Source organism: Excalfactoria chinensis, chromosome 1 (assembly GCF_039878825.1).
Source record: "Excalfactoria chinensis isolate bCotChi1 chromosome 1, bCotChi1.hap2, whole genome shotgun sequence".
In the NCBI taxonomy this organism is placed as follows: Eukaryota; Metazoa; Chordata; class Aves; order Galliformes; family Phasianidae; genus Excalfactoria; species Excalfactoria chinensis.
Genome location: NC_092825.1, coordinates 25,511,797 through 25,536,620, shown reverse-complemented (window position 1 = coordinate 25,536,620; position 24,824 = coordinate 25,511,797). Strand labels below are relative to the sequence as shown.

Sequence of the window (24,824 nt, the reverse complement as noted above, 5' to 3'; positions counted from 1 at the left end):
GATTCTGATTATTTCTACATTTGAGTAGCATTCTATTGTAAAAGATTTACAAGTCAGTGTGGTCAACAAAGAGCATGAAACATGCTGGGTTCTTACTTGGCATGTGCTTATCCTAGGATTGGTCCAGGTTAGAGCTGGACATCAGTCACCTACAGGAGCTTTACATTCAGAAGAAATGACAATACACAGTAATAAAAAATAGAAGGTTTGTAATATAACTGGGTTTAGCAAACAATTTCTATCTGCAGCAGTATCTCTATGCAGATTAAGCTGAATTCTGCATCTATGCATTTATGTATAATTTATCGGGAAGGAATTATTTCCATTTTCCATGAGGTCTTTGCTGAAATGTAACAAAAAAGCAGATTTTCATAACAAATATCATGACCTAGTGCAGATAAAACTCAGTGAAAACCACACTTTTAATTTTAAGCAGAGCATACTCAGATTTAAAAGGATTTAAATGGGAAAAAAAAAAAAGTATTTTTAGAAAGTAATCACAATTTCATAGAATTTAAGAAGTCTTGCAAAAACAGTGTGTTTTTCAAGGATTTAAAAAAATGTGCAAAGTCATGTCAGAAGAAAATAACACTGGAAAAAAGACACAGGAGGATGCAATTGCACGATTCTTGTCTCGCTTTGCCCTACAGAACCTTGGCTGTGTTCGTAACCAGTGTGATGAAAGGATATAGGTCGCACAATTTTTGTCCTTATCTACATTCAGAAAGTTCTACTCTGTTTTCAGTGACTCAGAGTAAGGCATACAGTCACCATATTCTAAGAAAACGTCATATATTCTCCACTTTAATTCATGGTAAATTAAATGCAAGTGGAGACAAAGGACTCACACTACATGAGAACCAATGATGTACATGAAATATGGAAATGGATGAACAGAAAAGCAGAAGGGAGATAACTGAAATAAAGTAGAAAATTAAACAAAAAATAATGTAAGCTATGGGTTATATATCAACAGTACAGTCTGCATCAGGCACATGAAACAACAGCTTCCTTTTCTCATAGCATGCAGCGTATCTGACATTTTGCAACCTTTATGAAAATGCAGTTTCTGGTTTAAGTTTGGCCTTGTCAGAATTTATCTGCACTCACACAAATTTCACTTTTTCTTTACAGAAGATCACTGTTTTCCAACTAAAATACAGAAAACCCAGCTACATTGAATTTTTACAGTTCAGATAAGGGTAGTCGAAGGTGAAGAACTTAAAACCAAGCTTCCAACAAATCTTTAGTGCAATATTTATGTGAACATATTATAAGTAAAAGCTCAGAAGATTAAAAAGTCAGAGGGGTTGTAAAAATAAACACAAAGACTTATCAGAAAATAGAACTGCTGATTCAAGTAACGAAAATGGATTTGGGAAGTGAACTTCAATCTGGAAAGGGAAAAGGAAAGAAAACTGTGATAAAAGCATACACAAATATATTCGGAATGATTTTTTATTTTTTATTTATTTATTTATTAGATTTATTTAGCTCTCAATACATTGTTCTGGAGACATCTTAACCTCTTCTACTTCCCCAATGTAGAAATGTCACTGCTTCAATCTTCCTTAACAGAAATTATCAAAATCTTGACATTGTCTGTATAAAATTCATCTAGGGGTTCCTACTGCAAATCCTCTTCCAGTAAAAACAATTCTGTCTTGATTTATAAAAGATTCAAACATCAGACAATGTTTGAATTTGTTATTTATGTTCCTTTCATTAAACTTTTTCATTTATGGAGATTAAGATTACATAATTGATCACAAGAATATGCACACTTTTCCATAGTATCTCTGTACCAGATGGATAATTCTCATATTATATCATCGTGTTTTTACCAAGAGATGTTATTAAAACCACAGGGAGCCCTGAAAGTCAAAGTTCTGCTGAATATTGAAGTTCTGAGGTAGACTTTGGCAAGTACAGATGGTATCTTCTGCTAAAGTACCTGCATGATTCAGATACCCCCTTGGATGTATGAGTACTGAGATTTTCTACTGTCTTACATTGGAACAAATGTGAGGAAATTACAAAGAAACAAACAAGGGACATCTAGGGCATTAGAGTAAATCAGTTTTTAATTACTGGTTGAAAACATGCCTATAAAATTGAATCTCAAACAGAGAAGTGGATGTTTCAAAAATGATGAAAAAAGCAACATATCAGCTAAATGCTCAGAAATACCAACATTAAGTGAAGACACACAATGGTTAATTTCAGCATCAAGTTTGGTACAGTAATAAGCAAGTGAAAACAATACAGAAAATGTTGCTCAACTCTAAGGTGGCAAGCCTACACCTAACTACAATGAAGCTGCATGGTACAAAAGATCTAGACCAAGGGTTTTCTTTCAAAAGAAAGGGAAGCTCATTTTTGCCTCCTGTCTCTGCCTCAGTCATGTTATTTTAAGAACTGGTTTTCTTCAAGCTTTCTGAATTTACCAGAGCTTCCGGACTGTGCAGTGAATATGTGGATGTAGGCATCCAGTTAATAAGTTTTAAACAAAATGGGATCAAACTCCACAGGAATTCAGTTTTGTCTACAGCTGACATATAGTTTTCTGGGAAAGAAAAGGCTACAAGAAAGTGAACCAGGAACACAAAGATTCATTAAATGTGTTCTGCAAACCTAAATCACTCCTGAGAAGTAAATTGCACATTTAGACACATGGGTTATAGGCTGAGTCAACAGAAGATGGAGAAAACGAAATTAAAGAAGATACGCATTGTGTTTATGAGTTCTCTGAATCATTCTGCTGTGTAAGAAACTTGCTTCTTGTAGCACAGATACCCTAGCCAGTATCACAATAAAAACTGAAGTTAACATGATATAGCCAACCACAGGTAAAACAGAAGTAGTTGCAGATTAGATGTAAGATGACAAAGAACAAAGCAGAAAAACAAAGGTTGGCATTGATCCCTGCTGGAGTAAGAATTAATAAGTCCTCTCTTGGCAAATGGATGAACTATGAGGATCAGTGTGCATCTAGGGAAGCTGTTTGCTATTGCTCTTTTCAGGCAATAACACATTGTGCTGAAAAATGATATCAGTAGCTTCTGTGCTAATTACAAAAGCAACCCAATAGACCCGAACACTACTTAGTTAGTGCCCTATGGTTTCATTTGTTTGGCTAATCACAACTACATTTTTAAATATTACAGTTATATCCAAGGCATTCCTACAAGAGCTTGTAGCATGATGGGAGGGTTAGAGATATATAGAAATCGAAGTTCCTCAGAGTGTAATAAAGAATTGCAAAGCTGTAGTGTTTGATTATAAAGCCTTGATTTCCCATGCAGCGCAAGTGTTGAGTGTACACACTGAAAGGGCATTCATTGCAGTAAGTGAATTTAATTGTATGTGAAAGATGCAGAATTGAAATGTCTGGGTTGCTAAATCAAAATGTGTACAGCATAGCATTGGCAGTAACTGCTTCTTCAAATAGTCCTGCCAAAACATTTCAGCTTCGACCTGGCAAAAACATCTTGAAAGCACTACTTATAGGCTAAAAGGAAGAACTCCAAATCCTTTTTGAGCCAGATGTAGGTTCTAACAAGGCACACTTCAGCTCAAGGTTTCTGACCTAAGAAGAAATAAAACCAGCTTCGTGACTTCATTTCAGCTAGCAATGAGGTATCCAAGCACTAAACTTGAGTGTGGGATGCATGAATTACATGACACAGGTAAATGAATGGAGAAAAAGAAAAGGCCAATTAAAGCCCCCAAACAGCTACAAGATAGACTGCTGCAGAACACACTTATCTAATGGAGGTCAGTCTTCCTGATCATGCTGACTAAACCACAAACTTTAAATAACCAGAAAGGAGAAAGGAGACGAGTAATTTGCAGGCTGGAAATGACAATACATGCTCAGGGGTCCCATTACCTCTGCTACGCAGTTTCATTACGGGATGGCTCTGCAGGCTCTCTTTTTTTCACAAATAGGAGGATGAATTATCACTATTCAGGCACTTGCATACAAGCACAGGCCTGATGCTGCTCAGAAGATGAATCCCCCAGATACAGGTCTCACACAGAAGCTGCCCTTGGCTCACAGAAGCTTCACAACTGAACCTCAGCCAATGCGAGCCAATGCAAGTTAGATGTTCTAACAACTTTTCTCATATTCCAATCCCATCTAGAACTGTAAAATTTGTTGTAGCATATTAACCTGGAACGATGATTTCAAGCTGAAGATAGCTATCAAAGATCAAAGGCAGCTGTCTTTGTTAGAAAGGGAGTTTAGTTTGCCAGCCATTCTGTAGTAAGTGAACTTCCCCTACTGAAACAATTTCTTTTCTGTTTTGCACTGTAGATGATACTGAAAGAGCAGCTGGAGCTACCTGTCAGTGAATGTAATCTGGAATAAAAGCAGATCTGAAGGAAGAAATACTACTAGTTCTCATAAGAAACAGGGCAAATCTCAATGATGCGACTGATGCATCCAATGTACGATTTAAAGGCTGTGACAACCACCAGCCAGCTCTCTGTCTATTGATTTCTCTCCATATAGCAAACTTCTTGCTTATCATGGCAAAGAACAGTTTTGCTATTTGCAAGAAACACAGACTCACAATATTATTATTGATCAGTAATGTTCACATAGGGCTCAAGGATGAGAGAATGTAGTAACGAGTGCTCAAATACAAACACTGGAGGAAAAGGTCTGAGAATGGAACCCCCTGGGTGACAGCTGGCAAAATCTTACATGGTGAGCACGTTCAAATTCATCTGCATTTAAGTACATGACAGAGGATGGGCAGAAAGAAACAAGAGCATTTCTGTTTTCATATAAACAAGAATATCAGCAATACTATTAAGGAAAAATTAAAGCAAGATGTGTTAGAATTCCGGGAGCACTGGTAACTTTGGTAACAGTACTGCCTTTTCACTGTTAGATTTAGTAAGTTTGGGCATTTAAAATGAAGGATAAAATGAAACAAAGAAACAAACAAACAAACAAAACCATTCTTTTTCTCAGTTACTTCAGAGTCCCTTTTCAACAGAACATTGTCTGCATTTTCAGCTTTATTGCAGAAACTCTCAAGAGCCCTAAAGAACATTCATCCGAAAAAAGCTGATGAAGCAAATGAAATGCCCTTGACACAAGGGATTCTCAAACCACAAAACTTTCAGATTTTAAACAAGATGTAGATTCACCTTGCATGATTGCTCTGTGACTGACTCTTCCTTGTTCTTCCTCTTAGTGAGATGTAAAACAAATTGATTTGAACAGTGTGGAATAAAAGATTTACAAGCTTGTTTAAAAGAAAGCTTGGATCTGCTGATTTTGAGAGGAATTTAACCAAATTTTGAGAGATTATTGTCCAAACACTTCTAGAACTGCAGCAGGGACTGAAGTCCAGGGACTTCAGCCACTCCTCTCATGTCTTGCCCTCCAGACCTTCCACCATCTTTGTTGTCCTCAGTGGACACACTCTAATTAGTTTTACATCCTTCTTACACTGTGGGGCCCAAAACTGCACACAGTACTGCAAATGAGGCATCTCCATCAACACTCATCCCTTTGGGCTGCCAGGGAACTCGTTGACTCATATTCCAATTGCTGCCAAACAGAATCCTCAGACCCCTTCTTGCACAGCTGCTGCCCAGCCCTTCATTCCCCAAACTGTACATATCATAGAATCGTGGAATCATTAAGGATGGAAAAGACCATTAAGTTCATCTAAACCGTCACCACCATGCCCACTAAGCTATGCCCCTCAGTAATACATCTACCATTCCCTTGAAAACCTCCAAGGAAGGTGATTTCACCTCTTCCCTGGGCAGCCTGTTCCAAAAACCTTACCAGGAAGATTACCCAAATATATGCCTATATCTAGGATTGCTCTGTCACAGGTGCAGAATCCGGCACTTATAAAATTTCATAAAGAAATTGTAAATTGAGGGAAGTTCAATTAAATTCTGGCTTTTCTACCCTTTCCATAGTCCTTTTCCATTTTTCCTTTGGTTACTAATGAATAAAAAAAGAAGAGAGATGCAATGGGAAGGAGATGGAAAACTATACAGGAATTCCTTGCACTTGCCTAACCAAGCATGGAGTCATGTATTAGTATCTTGTTTTCTCCAGTGACTCAAAAGATAGACAGAAAGGAAGATAATTCCTTTTGGTAGAAAAGATCAAAGCTTCTAAAAAGTATTAAAATAGGATTTGGGAAGCAGAGCATATTCCCCACAGACTACTACAGTTTTGTGAAAGGTCAAAATTCAGGGTGTCTTTACTTGACAATATTGCTTAAACATATTTTGTGTAACTAATATATCCAGGCAATATTACTTTCAGTAATTAAAAACACATATTTCTGGACTCTTGGAAATCAGAACAGCTAACAGTGGCAGGTGGAAATTTAGGCTGTTTGTACTCCACAGAGACTGACGAAGACTGGAAAAAAATATACCACTCATCATAGGAGAAAAACATGAAAGGGTGTGAAACATATTTTTCTCTTCCTAAAATCAACAAATCTTTACTAAGTCCAAGCTTAGTGACAGCTACACAGACACATGAAGAGAACAGATTCCATAGATTTCTCTACAATTTTGCTCTCCAGATTCTTATTTTAAGTGCTGAAAGGAGAAATATGCTTCTAGTCAAAATCACATCATTGAAAAATGCATGTTAATCATATGGACAGCATTTTGTAAGATCATTTGTATAAAAAGACAAATATTCTAGCTATAGTTTCATTTTAAAAGCTTGTGAAAAAGAAAGGAAGAAAGAGAGAAAGAAAGAGAGGAAGCATACTTGAACATGAAAAGAAATAAGATCTTTTAATAACCCAGATGAATGAGTAGTATGTTCAGCATCTTTCAAAGACAATTCTGATTAGATGTAATTGGACAACTAAAGGACACCTAATGGACTTTAAAAAAATAAATAAATAAAATAAAATGCAAAGCAGTGAAGTTGTGATGGTTAAAAAAAGAGGAAAAATAATTTCTAAATTAAGCATAACAAAGCTGATATGTAACTTGTAAGCACTGCAGCATCCTGGGCTGCTCACTGTAGATGCTGAATAAGCAGAAACTGTTAAAAAAGACAACACTGAGAAACAAAATGCAACTTCTATGGTTTGACAAACATAAGAGAAGTCTGGAAGTGTTAAATTCTGTTACAGAAATTAATACTGCAGCTTCATGTGGATTCTTATTTGCGTTCTTTGCAAGGTGATATCACAGTATTAGAGGAGGACCAAAAAGTTCAGAGTGAAGGATTACAAAAAAAGAACATTCCAGTCAGAACTGACTAGCTTAGACAGCACTGTTTTAGACCACCGACAGGTAAGTACAGGGAAAATAATAATCACTGTAATACCATTGTGCTGACTTGTCAATTCTTTAGCCTTTTCTAGTTTCAAAAGAGTTTAATAATTTGGATGGGCAGGAACAAATATAAACTCTGATCTTAACTCAGAAGTGGTGGACACATCTCAGCAATGATAATGCCACCAGCTGAAATCCAAAGCAGAAAGAGTGTCAATAGTTAACAGATATCTGTCTACGAAAATCTGTTCAGACACCAGTCAACAGGCCATTTGTTTATATTCTGTAATATACCCTATGGACTCTAAAATATATATAGCACTTCAACTCACATCTCAAGCTGTTTTAAATAACTCTTTTTTAGATTATGTATAAAGCAGCACAGAATAAGCTTGTAGGTAGTTTCAGGAAATAATGGTTCTACTTGACTAAATTTCTTAGGGAAAAAAGAACTCTACAGAAAGCCCTGAGATTATTTTATTTTATCTGCTAATGTCTCATACTGAATAGATTCTGTCTACTAAGAGTAGTAGCAGCAGACTGTTTACAACTGCCTGCCCTAGCAGAGAGCTCTGGACCCTTCAGTAAATCCTCATTGAGATAAACAGCTGCACTAGGGTTTACCACCACACACTAATGAATGGGTTTCTTTGATGAGGTATTTTCTACAAAGATGAAAAAGAGCCAGTGCATGCATGCATACATGTCAGAACACATGAGCAGAAGATCCAATGCTTAAGTTATGCAGTGATGTAGATGCTATATGTTAAATTTGGAATCAGATCCTATATGAGAACACTACATAAGAGAGCAAAAAAACAGGTAAAATTTTATATAAAAGATGTGAAAGGGCTTTCACATCACATAACTTCTACATATGTGAAAGTATTTCTCAAAAAGCTTAGTATGTTCATAAAGATGAAATGGAAAATTTTATATATTAAATAATTACATGGTTGCCTGTCCTTTCAGGAAATGTTAAGATAGAAATTCAGAGTATAAACACAGTTTTCCTTTGACGCAGTACAAAGCTTTCCAAGAATACCAGCTTGCTCATCTGCTGACTGTCACACTTGGATGCTGGAAAGGAGTGTACTGGTTAAATCTAGAAAAATGCATGTAAGGTAACACTTTCACTGCCTTTCCTTATTCTGCCAGCTAGAATAGAATGAATTACCTATTTAACAGACTCTTTGAATCATATACGCCTTTTTCTACCAATCTATTAATCTCCTTAAACTCTTGAATGTCATCATTAAAAAATTTCATGAGTCCTGGAAAGAGCACTCTGTGGTTTCACCCTGTCAGGATCCAGTGACATAAAAAGTGCTGCTCTACAAAAAACATGCATTATTATTGTCATCAAAATTCTAGTATGGCACGTGTGCTGGTGCTAGTTATTTTCAGAAGCAAAACCTCTAAAGAGAAAAGGGTTGATACAATGCAAAATGAAGGTCACTTAGAGTTTAAATACATCAAAATAGGAGAGCAACTTAAAATCTGGCACTTTATAAAAGAGATACCACAGTTAAGCAGCATGCAGTATTTCTTATTAAATAATTCAAGAGAGCCTGGTTCAGAGTCCTAACCTAAGTGCTAATTAGACAGAGCAACACACTCAATTTCAACAAAAAAAGAGCTAATTAGTGGCCATTTCCAGTTGCAAAAGATGAATTTCTTTAATTTATCTCTGAAAAAAGACACTAGAGAGATACAAAATGAAAAGGGAGATTTAAAAGAAAAAAACATTTCAAAGGCTAGGCTCCAGCAGGCATTTCATTGCCTAGAGCACGCTGCCCTGCTTAGCCCTTGGAACTTGTCATTAGAAGAATAAGATGATTATTTCCCTTTAGGAGAAATCTCTTCTATGCCAGCAAACACAAACTAGAAGTTATACGTCTTCTTAACTGCATATACTTGGACTAACAAATCAATGCATCAAAGTTCATAGATTATTTTTTTTTTTTTTAAGAAAGGGACAAACTGAGTCTTTGTGTTGCAGCATTTCACTACACAGTGCTTGGCTATAACATGCTTTTAGCAATTCGTGTTACTCCACAACTGGAAAATCAGAGCTATTATAGAACAAAGAAAATTTGGTAAGAGAGCTGAAAGTCACTAAATCATATGCAGATAATCAGTAAATTGAGAAGGGTTTCTGAATGGGAATTATAACGTGCTCTGTAAAATTGCATTCAAAATTATCAGCCATATTATCTATAATATTCATTCCATTCAAATGAGAAATCAAACAGTAACACAAAGAACCTAGCTAATAAGCCTTAAGATTTCAATTGAAGACTTTCATTTAACACATGTATATAATCTACCTTTAAATTAAATAGCACCTAACTTACATATTTTATTGTTATGAATGTTGTGGTGATTTCAGAAGAACAGTTTCACAATAATGCTAAATCTGCTTTATGAACTTGTGCTCTGTGCATATTTTAAGTGCACAGAAGTACTGATGAGGGATGCAGAAGTACAGATGTTTAACTGGCAGTAGGAGAAGAACAGTGAATTCTCAGCTGTCAAGTTTCAGGCTGAAGTTCAAGAAAAGTGCATGCACACAGCTAAATCTGAGTCTCATTACTGAGTTTTAATAGACTATTAAAATTCCTCTGATTAGTGAAACAATGAAGCTTACATATTCTTGTCTTGAAACCACAATTCATTTTCAATTTATGTACACAGGAACGAAAAGACAAATATCTATAAAGGAGAAAGTAGTCCCTATCAAGAATCTGCAAGTCCTGAAGATTATTTCTGAGAGAGTCAAGGCATTGCATGCTAACGCAGAACTGAAACGAAGATGTGAGCTCCTCCCTACAATATTCCTCACTAACACTGCAGCAATGCAACAGTCATGCCAAAGTAGGCTGCTCCTGAGTATGCTTTTCCTTTAAAAAGACACTGGGTAAAGATTTTGTTTCTGGGAATGATCTATAGATTTTACCACTATCTGTTTTCTCACTGTATTTGCTTCTTCATATTCATACTGAGACATTCTCTTAACCTTCCTTAGAACCTGTTTAAGCACTTACATAGGCTATCATACAATCTAATGAAAACAAATCTCCAAAACCCTTCTACTATCCGTTTCCAGTATCTCTATTTCTATCAGTTGAGGCATCAACCAGGTGAAATCAGAAGCTACACCTTGTCAATGAAAGTCTGTGAGTCCTTATTTAGAAGTTACCTGCTCCACGTTCTGCTGGTTGCCTCTTTATCTGCGTAGAGCTCAGCAGTCTTGCATTCAGTCATTTTCACTTCCAGAAAGCAGACAACAATATCTGTATGTTCTTTTGACATTGACTTAGTAACTATACAGTACGCAACCTGAGACACAGTTTTCTTTTATTTGCATCCAAAAAAAAAGTCTCTAGAAAATTTAACAATTTTCAGAAATCTACATTTATTTGGAAAGCAAATGAATACTCATTAATTCTTCGCTAGTTCTTTCTATTGCTCCTTAATGAAAACTTGTTCTTTGCAACTTACCAGGCATGATAATATTGGAAAAACCTAGTTTCCTTGTTATGGATACTCCGTGGGTAAACATAGATGTATACTCTCTCCTAATTTGTTCTATGTCTCCATGAAGCAACTGAAGAGAAACTGCCAGACCTGAAAATCAAGAGAAAAACAAGGTAAAGTAAGCCATTCAAACAGGCTGTGATTGTCATTACCAAATTATTATTGATGTGTAAGTAAACTACAATGACACATCAGATCAAAATCGTCTCGACAGAGATGGATGATGACTTTGATTGGAGAAAAATATTAAAAAAACATCAATTTAGAGAAACAACAATCAATAATATTTGTTACTATTTCATTTTTTCATTTACTTCAACCCAATGCTGCCTTCATTGCTACACAGGAAATAGTACAACCACAATGCCCCCTATCCATTTGAAAAACATGAGCATTTCATTACAGTGCATCACTTCACCTTATGCAAGGTTATATGTTTATCCAGTAACAGAAGAATTAAATTCTTAATAAACAAATCTAGCATAATTGATATTTGACACGCAGGCCAAGTAATTTCATAATGACCAAGACTGAAACTTTTAATCAACATTAATCATATTTATATCAGTCACTTTCTCATGTTTGCTAGAAGACATGCAAAATTCAATGGTGGCCATGTAATCATTTCCCAATATTTATTCCTCAAGAATCTAGGAAAAATAACTTCACCTATCACAACTGCACATTCAACATCACTGCAGACACAACTAAAATTAGCAAAAGCAACAGGAATGTGTTATGGTTATTTCAAAAGTAAGCACCAAGACAAGTGTCAGGACACAGCTTGTAGAGATTAATCTTCCCTGACCTTCAGCATTACTACAGCATATCACGTGTCAACAGACAGATCAAGGGGAAGATAAAACTCTTCACATACACTCAACAACTGAAGATAAGGAGAAATCTCAGTCAAGTCATAATTAAATTCAGATTAATCTTAAGTAAATAGCATGCACACACAGTCTGAACAACAAGGTCATTAGTCCTTCAGAAAATTTCCCTACAAGCACAGTATATTTAAATGAATGAATTTTCTTTAAGTCTGATGGTTCTAAACTACAGCCTGAAAAATCAACCTTTAGTATTGCTAGTCCAGTCTCACGCATGTAAGAGACCAGAGATCTGATTAGCTTGACAACTTTTATCTGTTGCCACTTATTTCCACTTATGATGTATTATTTTGGCACCTATGGAGAATGTGATTTTCTGACCAGACTTCCATTCTCTTAACATTAAAAACAACACACCTACACATCTCCAGCTGAGTGTGTAAATAGATCTTAGAAGGAAAAGCATTCAGTGAAGTCTAACTCATTTTAAGGACTGAATTTAATACAATGAACATTAATCATCTCAGTAATGGTAATTTGTACTGTGATAACCATTTATATTAAGGAAATAGTAATAATTATTATCAGTGTGAACCAGAAAATAAACCACACAGTGGTCAGATTATAGTACAAGAGCCTTCTATGTCCTTTCACTGTTGGTAAGCGTTGCAGAGGCAAAATCCAGACACTCTTAGAGCAGGTGAAAAGTTCTTCATTGCTGGATGGAAAGAGCTAGGTTGGATCAGTTGGACAGTTAGAAACACTGATACTAAGCCTACTGCCAATCTTGTTCCTTCTATATTTTGAGATGCTGTTATACATACGTATGTATATTCATAACCCCTTGTGTATATTCATACCCCCATATACCTCCACTTCACTGTTTCCTTGGAAACCTAAAGAAAAACATTTGTCACTGCCCCAGATCACATAAACAACAACAACATTAATCAGATACTGATACTGTGTTGTATAAAGTGACCGTGTTTTCTATACACCAAGTTTAAGACCACAAAACCAGACACTACCACAGTTCTGCATATTTTTGTCTACAGATTTCCCAGATATCCATGAATAATTTTGTTTAGGTAAACCCCAAAATAAATATCAAAAAAGCTCATCAGTGGCTGAATATTTTTAACTTGAGAAATATGCAGTCTGTCAAGAATTTGAAACACTCGTTCATGCATGGGAAGAATGGTATTAGAGCTCTGCTTGTCACAGTATTCATTAATCACAAATGAAAGGTCATCTGCTTATGTCCAAAAGTTTCAAGACAATCTCCCAGTGAACACATTTAGCACACATTCTAGACATTTTACCTGAAGTTTAAATACATCTTTTTAACAAAAAAACTGTATGCATCTCCGAACTCTTAAAAATAATGAAGAATTTTGGATTAAAGATTAAGTTACGCAATTGCAATGTTGTAAACACCCCCGTACTGCACTAGAATGAGTTCAACTACACCAGATTGAAAACAGAGCAAGGATGCTCAGGGAAGGAAACCTGAAGATAATAATGCTGTGGTGACATACTTAAATACAAACTTTCCAGCATGTACTCCAGGGGCAGTACTTTCAAGTATCAGTTATCATTGTAAATCTTTACTCTCATGCATTCCATTTCATCTGATTACAGAAAACCAATTCTATGCACAATAGGCTGCTCTGAAAGTAATGCCTCCTATTTATTTCTGTGGAAACTATAACAGATACAAAGAGCACAATCACATTATTTGATAAAGAGTATTCTCAGCTACAAAACACTTTTCTTCAACACAGCCACCACTATTTGCTATGCATTTCTGCCAGCGATGAACAGGAGCCTGCATGCCACACTTACAGATATTTGCACTAGCAGAGGTGACCCACTGTCACTGTCACCAATAGCTGCAAAGCACTACCCACTGTGTCACCGGGGTCACACCCACTCTTTGGTCTCCATAAACATTTGTGAATGTGAATGAATGCAATTTTTTTCCATGTGGAGGAAAACAGGTCAGTGACACACCTTTGCTTTATATGTACATTCCCATGTCAGCCACCATTCTGTCATTGCCACTCTGCTGCCATCAGCAGAGTGCACAGCAACTAAATGCAATGGGGTACTGCCAGGAAGGTTCAACCTTTATTACTGTACCATCACCATCTCCTCTGACATCGTAGGCTGACATAATAAGATAGGTGGGCCAATATAATAAAATAAAATAGCCCTCATAGAGCATTCATATCAATGTGTGTTGCATCACGCAGCTGAACAAAGCTATGCAAGAGCTAAAATAAAGTAGCTGTAATTTATTGTTTTGTCATTAGATAAATGCTGTTAGAAGTCTAAGCAAACCTATAGGCAGGCCAAGACAAGACAGAGTTGTCCTGGGTATTCTCAGCTCAACACAAAAACTGTGGTCAGGTACGTGTATTAGCAAGTCCATAACTCATGGGTTTGTAAAGACACCACTTGCTGAAAGCAGCTACACACCCATGGCAACTGAGGAAACATATGTCTGAAATAAAAGTCCTGAGAAAGGGGTATTTTGCAAAGATAAAATAATTCACATTTTACAAGGATCACTTAACATTTGACAAGTTTCCAAGCTTATTATAAATCAGTCTACCTGACTATCAATTAGAGCTAACTAAGATCATTTACATCATACAGACATAACAAAGAGCCATTCAGATTTTATTAGGCTGCACATTCAATTGAAGTGAAGAAGGAATCCCTCAGACACAATGCAAAACAAAGAGAAATGAAGAGGAGCCAATTAGTTCGAAGACACCACCTTTCTCACCAAGATGTAACCAGAATTTTGTGCAACACTGAAATGGCCAGAAAGTCACTGAATTCAATTTGCAAGTAATTATAGCTATCTCTATGGAGAAGAAGGGAAAGTAGAAGATAAGATTACTGCTCTAAGAAAGAAAGGTTTAATCACCAGTCAGCAATGAGACAGGGTCAAACAGCAGTAGGCTTCCAATTTGGTCAGCATCTAATTTGGGGAGATGGAGAAGGTACTCAAAGAAATGCAATAAAGGAATTAGAGATACTCTTTTTGTATGAGGTGATAGAAAGATAAATCATTAACTTTTCTCCTATGAAAAAATGAACTCCTTTTCTATCATATAACAAAATTAATACCACTTATTTTTAATTAATTCCATTCTGATGATGTATGTCAATACTAGTTTAATGGAGGAAATTACGTGAGAAAGAATAATAAAATTAGCAGCAAAATCTAAAGAGTTCAGTTTCAAAAAATACATCAATAAATACTAATAGACTATTTGTGCACGAACAGTTGTGCATGGACAAAGCAAAACAGAGAACTGTAAGATGCCACCATAGAAAGCATCTGATGGTGGCTGATAGGATAACTGCAGCATTTAGTAGCCCTAGAATCTCTCCAAAACTCCAAATTTCCCACTTCTAGAACACTGGAAGCTAAAACATAAAATGAAAATGATGATCCAGTGTCTAAATGACTGACATGTTTTCTTTAACTAGATGTTTAGTCTAGTTTTGTCCCCTCAGACAAAACTTTAATCACCTTCAATTATATTTTAATGGTAATTAAAATCTATTGTGTTAGCTATCATTCTTTATTTACTTCTGTTCTTAAAAGAATACTACAAAGCTTTGTGTGCTGCTGCTAACAGATTTGCTTTTACATCTTTTGCAAGCACAAGAGATTTCTCACAATTAACACGTACCACAGACGATTTTTATCATTCAAATGACAGACAATACAGAAATGGACAAGCTGCTGAATAAGCATTCTGTATTTCTGTAAGATACGTGATTTTAACTTAAGACAGATTTTATACTGCATTATTGATTTCTGCATTTAGTGATGACAAAAGGCAACTGTTTATTATGCTTACATACTCATTTGCATTTGAGCTTCTGGGGGAGGGGAAAGCATTTATATTCAGCTTCTATCTACTCGCAGCAAAGCATCCTAGATTATATTAAGGAGAAAATGCCTAGCAGCTGCTCAGGATGCCAACAGAAAAACAAAACTAAATATATAAAAAAATATATATATACCAACAAGACAATAAAGTCAAAAGTCAAACAGAATACTATTCAGCAGTGTTTGCATTTTAAGAAAGGCAATGAAATACAGCATCTGTTCAAATCAAGCTGCCTAAGGGTGTTAAAAGTACCCAGAAAACGCACAGGTGTTCATATTTCTGTTAGTATTTAAACTATCTGAATTACAACTGCAAAGATCAAGCCGGTAGATTTCTGTATTATAACAGGAAATCAGAATTATTTATTAATTCAATGTAATTTAGGTAAAATAACTGTCTAAATCTCATGAAATTTGGTCACAGTAAAATCCCTGTAGATAATCCCACAAACAGACAGAAAAAGAGAGGTAAATTCAATCTCCACCAGCCTTGTTACAGTTACTCTGAATGAACAAAATAAATGCCTAATTGATTTAGGTACTTGCATTCCAATTGTGTCTTGTTTCAAAAAAGAAACAGGCAACATTTAATTGAAACCCATGGAAAGTATTAAAAACAAATCCTCACAACCAAAAAAGAGCCCAGGTAATATTGGTAATTAATTTGTAGCTATAACCACTGGAGGAGATCAAATCTTGTGCGTATGTTTCATTAATTTTATCATTTGGAGCTCTCTTAAGATTTGCTATTCTTTCTGTAGATATACTTAAGGAAGTCAAAGATGGTATTTATTAGTAATAAGCAGAAACAGATTTTGGAGAAGTTTTTGTCCAGCAATATGGTTTGCATTTAATTTTTCTAAAGTGCTCATCTTCAGCAAAGCCTACAAGTTATAGCCGTACTGTGTAAATCGCAGAATCACAGAACTGAAGGAGTTGGAATGGACCTCACGAGACCATCAAGTCCAATCCCCCTTGCTAAAGCAAAGTCCCTACAATAGGTTACACAAGTAGGCATTCAGATGGGTCTTGAATATCTCCATAGAAGGAGACTTCACAACCTCTCTGGGAAACCTGCTCCAGAGTTCCATCATCCTTCTTCCACATGTTTGTATGGAACTTCCAATGTTCAAATTTTAGGCTGTAGCTCCTTGTCTTATTGTTACACACCACTAAGAGGAGCCTGGTTTCATCCATTTGCCTCCAGACTTCCTTTAGATATTTATGAAGGATGACTATGGATCACTACACCAAAAAAAAAATAAAAAATCCTGAATCTGACTTATATTTTCCTTTAGGTAAATCTACAACCTTTGCAGACAAGACAAGCTCAGACTGTCATATAATCATAGAACTTTATATCTGACCGATTTATGAGTCTGCCACCTTTAAGGATAAATATCTTTTCCCAAAACTACTGCAGTTAACACTATATGCTAGACTAGGTAACAGATATTGGTTACGCTTGAATTTGGAAGAAGGGGTTTAACATTCAGTTGCTGAACAGTGTCAGGCATTCTGTTAAAATGTACTTGAAAAAGGAAAAATCTGCAAATTTTTTGTCTAAAAATCTTCTTTACAAATGGCTTTTCATAGCTGGTATTCAAGCCTAAATGAGCCTGAGGAACAAACTGAATAAATTCACTATACATTTAATCTTTCAGCTTTAGCATTTGTTTAGAACAAAATGGAATGCCTCAGTTCATTATCTACTTTCAATGAAGTACATACAACTGCAATTATTGTTTTAAATGTATTTCAAATATCAGCCTTCAGTGACAACTAATTCTTAAATACATCACAACAGAATACAAACTCCTTTTCATAACATGTAACAAAAGATTAAAACTTGCAAATTAATAGATTGTCACAGAAGTAAGAATTAAATAAATATATTTGCTCTGAAACGTTAGCTATGTGTAGCTAGAGAAAGCATTTCAGAGAATTGATGACACATCTGGACACCCTGCAGAGAAGAGACAAACACTGCTCTCAGCTGAGCACAAACCATAGAATCATAGAATCGTTTGAGTTGGAAGAGTCCTTTAAATGTCATTTAGTTCAACTCCCCTGCAATGAACTGGGACACCTACAGCTACATCAGGTTGCTCAGAGCCTGAACAAGCCTGACCTTGAACATCTCCGGGGACAGAGAACCTACAAGCTTCACTACTTTAATCGTAAAAACCTTCTTCTCTACATACAGTCTAAATCTCTCCTCTTTTAATTTGAAACCATTTCCCCTTGTCCTTTCATGATAGACCCTACTTAGTGTAGTCTGTCCCTTCTTATATCCCCTATGCAGATACTGACAGGCCTTTTGATACTAAAGATGCAGGTTAAAGCTGAATGTGATGAACCATAAGCTCAGGAGTTACCTAGTTGTCTATTTTGTTCTGTTTCTCCCCTTTCAAGCACGTCACCACTCCTGCCCTCATTCTTCTTCATTTCCCTCCCTTCCTCTTTCCACCATGAACCAAAACTTCCTCCCTATGACTAACAGCAATAGCTGCTTCTGGAAGGACATTAACACATTGTTTCTCACCCATCACTCACACCAATTCAGGGGAAGGCTTCTTTGCAACAACTCCAACAGGGCTAATGCTGTGAGCTGCAGAGGTACTGTCATGCTGAAAAGTAGAATCACCGAGGTTGGAGAAGACCTCCAAGATCATCTAGTTCAGTCATCCACCTACCACCAATATTTGTGCCACTAAACCATGCCCTCAGTACAACATCTAAACGTTTCTTGAATACCTCCAGGGACGCATTACATCTTGAATCCAGAAAATACTGTGTTGAGTTGTAACAGTATTGTTCATATAAATGCACGTTCAGAGCTGAGCTACTATTTCCCTTCTGTACTTAATAACTTGTAGGTCTTCATCATAAAAAGTGGGGGAAAATGATGCTCCTCATGAAGCCTCCACAGCTTCAGCACTGGAAGGTAAATGACTCTAAAAGACTTCCCCACTGAATAAATAATTTTTAAGCCAAAGCTTACCATTGTGAAATAGAAGATGAAGCAGCCAAAGCATACTGCCTTCTACCTGCTTCTCTAATATCTCAGTGTTTATTGGTAACCATGGAGAAAAGATATTATTAGATTGTCAAGAGTCTGCTGAAAGCAGAGAGGTGTAGGAAGACTTAGGCTGTCCCTGAGCACATACTCCTGTTTCTACTCAAATGCCCCCACTGCCACTCTTGTCCCAGAGTTTGCATCTTGCCAGATGCGCTGTCATGCACTGAGATTGTCTTCCTCATGGCTTACCTTCTCTAACCAAGTCTCCTGTGAACACTGAGATAACCTGAGTGTCAGTACAAACCAATGTTATACTTGGGAAAACAAACATATGAGGTGACAATAGTTCCCCTTAACTAGTTGATTTGCTTAATGAAACTTACTTTGATCTGGTTGAATTTAAACGATAGCGGTGTAACAAAACTCGCCTTTAATGAGCAATCTCCCTGATCTTCAAAAGAGATTCCACAAAGACAAGCTAGTTTTGCTTTGAGTTGGGGCCAGACCACAAAACCTTTAGATGATGCTATATGCCTACAGATTTTTGCACATGTATCATAGAAACAGGTTTCAATTTATTAATGACAGTAAACCACAGATTTGTTGAACATACCTGTGCATTTTTCTCTTTTAAAGAAAAAGCATATAAGTTTACGGCTGTCATGCTTAGTCTTCTACAAATCAAACCACAACCTGGATTTGTCTTCAGAACAGCCTCCCCACTAAGATATTACTTCTGCTGTATTTAAAATAAATATTTCTCTCTGCCTCCTTTGAGATACAATACAGTCATTTCTCATTTTATTGTTCATATGATCTGAACTATATGCAAGAGGGCATGATTTATGTAGTAGCTTCATCAAAAACTGTATTTTGACATGTAATGCAACAGAAGAAAAATTTAAACTTGCCACCATATTGAAAATAAAAAAACAAATGGGAAAACAAAATCACACTCATGACAGGGATGGTAAGAGAAATTCCACTATTTTCAGTGCATCTCCTCTAAAGTTTAAGGCCCTCCCATCAATTAAAATGGATATGTAGTGACCAGTGTCGTCAGTGGAGTTGCAATGCAGTTTGGCACTGCTACCACCATACTGCACTCAGTAAACACACAATTAGGTTGCATTACCTTTCTCTTATTCATCAGAACATTCCAAGATGACAACACAGGAAAAGATCTTCCCATTACATTTATTCTATTTGTAGAATCTACATGTCTAAATCTGCAACAGCTATATATGTACTTTTAAATTCTTACACCATTACTTTAATTGCTATAGGATCTGAAAGGACTTCCACCTTCTTTGTTGTAGCAAGTGAAAAGCATGTGTCCTTGCCTTATCTCTTCAGAATTACTGCAACAGGATCATGCAGCTTTTAAAGACTTGTTATAAAGGGATCTAAAAATTGGCATTTTACAGAGGAGTTTACATGTGAAAACATCAGGAACCTCAATTAAAAACTGGTGTGAGAAGGAATGTCTTGGATCCCTTCCGAGGAAAACAAAGCAATCCAGTCTGTTTTTTCTAAGGAGAGGGGAGGAAGAAGTTGCAAGTATATCTTTAATAATTTTTAAAATGCTTTTTGTAAGATAATTTGTTAGGGAGAAAATTCTCATGTATCAAAAGGTCAGGGCTTAAATCTCTCCTCTCTAGGATTTGCAAGACAACATGAATATAGAACACACTTAGCAATACTCTGCATGCTTTAGAGCCATTTTTACTTCCCCTGTGGTATAACGAATATTTTCTGATCTTTTACAAATCTGAAGAGTTGCTGCAGGAAAGTCTGAGAAGTCAAGTGATTAGCATTCTTATACGGGACATGTGAGACAGACTGAAAATCTTTTTCCAAGTCAGTGTCTGAATCAAGACATTTTCTTTCTCTGAAGAACATCTCAAACACTGGAGTAAATTATTTCTATGAAAAGCTAAGTCAATAATGATATACTTCCTGAAGTAACATGAGCACATGAGACACAGCAATCAGCTCCAGCATTTTTTTCTACCTAGTGCTCAGGCATCTACATCCAGACCATGCATACCCTGATGGAGAAAGTATCATGGATGTGCCCAGACACCTGCTCTCAGCTTCAAGCAGTGGCAGAAATAACACATTTTTAGGTGTCTATGGGAAGAGGAGAAACTTTGAGATGTTGATGGTGTTTACGTAGGGATTACATTAAGAACTGTTTAAGTGGGTGACTTTTTCAGGCAAAACCTCCATATTCAGACCCCAAAGGACCACTCTACTCAAGGACATTCATTCCATCATGGTATGCTGTATTTAATGAGTTATAATTCAAGAGTATAAAGAACCAGATAAAAAATGTGGTTGTGTAGGCAAGAATATAAGGTTATGCATGATAAACTGTTACTGAAAAGCAAGAAAAGAAATACACGACATTGCATAACCATGAAAATCAGAACTGCACTCACTGCTTTTTCGTTATGTTTTTCTGTATAAAAAAAAAATATTTAGTGACAACCAGATATGGCCTTGTTCTCTTCCCCTTGTCCTAAAATGCACTTTAAATTCAACAGGTTCACTCACACACACAGTAATTCTGTAGACAAATGAAGCAGTTATTATATGATCACTAGCAGTTCACAAGGCACTTTGCACATTAGTTCCTCGTTATTTAAAGAGAAAAGCAGTTCACATCCAATACTAGTTATTTACTAAAGACCTAAGAAAGGTGCAGAATATAGTTTCACAGTCACACAGTCAGAGAATAGCATCTGCTACCACAACCTACACTGCAAACCTTAAGAAAAAAAATTACATTTGACAAAGTCCCAAGTTTCAATGTGAAAACAAGATCTTTGGCTAGGCTCAACTACCTAAAATAGACTATTACTTATGATTATGCTACCACTGGCATTGAATATTTTATTTATCTGAAATAACACTTTCCTTTTTGAACTTTTATTTCAGAATTAAAAACAAGCATGAAATTGGCTTTTTTGGGGTGTTGTTTTGTTTTGTTTTTTTACAGTTTACCACAGTTTTTGCATTCTGAAATTCAGACAACTAAAATGAGAACACAATAAATATGCAGTAAAGTGACATGCAGTAAACAAGTATGTTTACTTAGTGCAGCCTCAGCATAGCAGTTGCATGAACTGGAACTGCCCAGATCTGAATGAACTAATGAAGGAAACAGCAGAAAGGAGATAAAGAACAATACTATATAGTTCAAGAAAAGCAACTGGTTTCTGTATCAGCACTATACATTTCACTGCTTTCTGGTCCTACAGATTGATAAATACAAATGTGTTATTTTCAATGCAAGATTATAGTAATTTGGTGTGAACTTTTAATAGGAATATTCATTTTCCACATATTTTTGGCCTGAAAAGCGAAGTAATGAGTCTTTGATACCTTTGTCTTTATTTGGCCCTTGCTTTTAATGTAGATTCAAGATGAAAATAAGATTCATGAAGATTCTGCACAAGAAGTATAAATCGTCATGAGTGGAAAAATGCACTTTTTGAGTGGTGGGACACTGAATGGGAAATAGAAAAGCTATAGTATGGCAAGTTGTTTTTTACATGAAAGACAAGAACTGTTTGGGTTTGTTTTCGGTTTTTCCCAGAGAACTGGAAGACATTTTTTTGCTGAGGAACAATATGGATTTTTTTATATAACTATTTCAGCAGTGAGAGACAGTCACTTCTATAGACTAAACTGTATGAAAATCTGCTGAGCTGAAAGAAACTGTACAGGACAAAAACTTAACAGGAAGTAAGCCAAGATCACAGATAACAGTCTGATGAATTTCTGCCCTTGTGCTGATTGTGTTTCAGTTCTTAATTCTTTTTAAAGTCAAATGTTCAAGCTCTCTTAAGTTTGACTTATACCTACAAAGGATCTTGAGACAGTAAAGCATCTGTGTGTCCTGTAATTAAAGACTTACTCCTTTCTCCCCCTTTTTCACATACTCCTTTCTCCTCCCTTTTTCACAAATGTAAGATAGCAGACAAGCCTAGTGGGCCTTCAGAACCAGTCATTCAAAACTATTACAGACAAAGACAGCAAAGGGAAAATACATACTAGTGTAACAACATCATTTTCCATGAGGTGTCAGCAGAAGTATCTGAACATATTGCTGAAGTCTTTCAAGTGTGTTTTCAGGCTTCTGAGCAGTCACAGAGAAACAAGTTTCACATGTGTGACATAAATAACCTTTCATAGTTTGTATTTTAGTCGCTCAGTACTCAAAGTGGCACTACTACTCGCATCCTCTTTCCCTCTCCAGCCTCTGCATGTACTACTCTATTGCCTCCTTTTCCAGACAGCCCTTTATCAAAACATAGCTGATATTGAATGTGCTAGCTTTATTTTCCAGCACTTGCAATCTGGAAAAAGGTCATGTCCCACATGTCTTTTATGTTGATAGTCACTTAATTAAGATTTTTTAAATTTATTGAATGTCTCCAAGGACAAAAGGGTACCTAGCTATGAAATTCAATTTCACGAGAATGAGAATCAGAGAACAATACATGTTGGAAGGGATCTTACAGACCATCTACTTTCAACTCCCTGCCATGGGCAGAGCTGCTACTCACCAGATCAAGTTGCCCAGGACCCCATCTAACCTGGTCTTGAACACCTCCAGGGATGGGGCATCTACAGCATCTCTAGGCAACCTGTCCAGTGCCTCATCCCCCTCCGAGTAAATCATTTCCTTCTAACATCTAATCTAATTTTCTCCTCTTTTAGTTTCAAATAATTCCCCTTGTCCTGTCACTATCAGACCATGCAAAAAAGTTGGTCTTCCCCCTGCTTATAAACTCTCTTTGCATTCCGGCAGGTGGCAAGTAGAGGTGGACAATCATTTCCATCTCCCTACTGGACACCCCTCTTTTTGATGAGGTCCAAAACAAAATTGGCCTTCAGGGCTGCAAGCACACACTAACCTTATAGCCTGAATCATACCACTGCCAATGAGAATCACTTAGAAGCATACAGCATGCCACATTATACTATTTTAACTGCTTATTTAAAAATTAGCAATTCTTTCTATTTTTCTTTTTCAAATTAGGACATAAATGGTCAAGTAAAATGTTTCATAGCAATATTTACACTGAAAACTTCATTTATAAACAACAAGCCACCTTTTGCAAACCGTGAAATTTGCATTAATGCCAGAAGCAATGTACCTATTTAGAAACCAAAATGTATGCGTTCTTTATCACACATATTGGATTTTGCAGCTAATATTCAGAAAAGGTATTTGCACAGGTCTTGAATTATGTATTTTTAAAATGTTCCATAGCTTTGCAAGTTGAGTCAAAAGGTGTGTTCCAATGTTCTAAAAACTCAAAGTATCACCTTATCTCTAGACTGATTGTGCAGAAAAGACTTGTTATCATTTTCAACAGTAAATAAAGCTATCAATTTCTAGTAATGAGCTTTTATATTTAAATTATATTATTTTAATAACTGTAGTCCAGTAAAATGCTCTACATTCTAAACCTTACATAGATGCAAGTATGTGGCTATACTCTGCAAAAGTAGAAATAATAAAGTAACAGGATTAGATTGATTAAACACACAAGTTCAGTCTTGATAAATATCAGAAGCTTTTATGTGCTTCTTAGACATCTGCTAAAGACTGCTGAATATACATTTGCAAGATTATGCTTTAAATCAAGTCAAAAGAGCATGAGGTTTACTATACGGGTTTATAACTACAATGCAACTTAGAAAACTGAATTCATTTGAGATTTTTCCACATTCATATTTCAAATAATGAATGTTTCACTGGGGCAAAATAGTATTTGAATAGAAGCACAACAAATTTGTAAGCTTCCATTTCTGGTTTTCCCTCAGGTTTGACTGTTTTCCCAGACAACAGCACTACAAAAAAGTTAACAAGCTGGCATTCCAAAAACCAGAAAGAAGCAAATCCATCATCTCCTTTAGTTTAAGCCATCATCTGACATTAGCAAAGGTCATCACCCAATTCCTAAGTTTTCCAGTTGAATTTACTTTGATTAAATATGGAAGGCTACTGGAAGTCCCTGAATAACAACTTTGCATCTTGTCATGTTGGCCGATAGAAATGCAGAGATAACTGGCTCTGTAGACAGGTCTGTAGGACCTAGTTAATTTTTTATGATACTTTATGTATGTAAAGTGGAAGTATAAATCATCAAATCATCAAGCAATGCACATCAATTGCCAATCTTTGATCAGCTCCACGTATGAACAG

General features: G+C 36.1%; 1 protein-coding gene across 4 annotated transcripts in view; it reads right to left on the bottom strand.

Annotated features, from left to right (window-relative positions):
* Nucleotides 1-24,824, bottom strand: part of DOCK4 (dedicator of cytokinesis 4) — a 236,175-nt gene that overhangs the window by 92,229 nt on the left and 119,122 nt on the right. For all 4 annotated transcript variants that reach the window (XM_072351725.1, XM_072351994.1, XM_072351814.1 and 1 more), the window contains exon 13: nt 10,795-10,920. In XM_072351725.1, the coding sequence (XP_072207826.1) occupies nt 10,795-10,920 (126 nt within the window). The remainder of the gene's footprint in view (nt 1-10,794; nt 10,921-24,824) is intronic.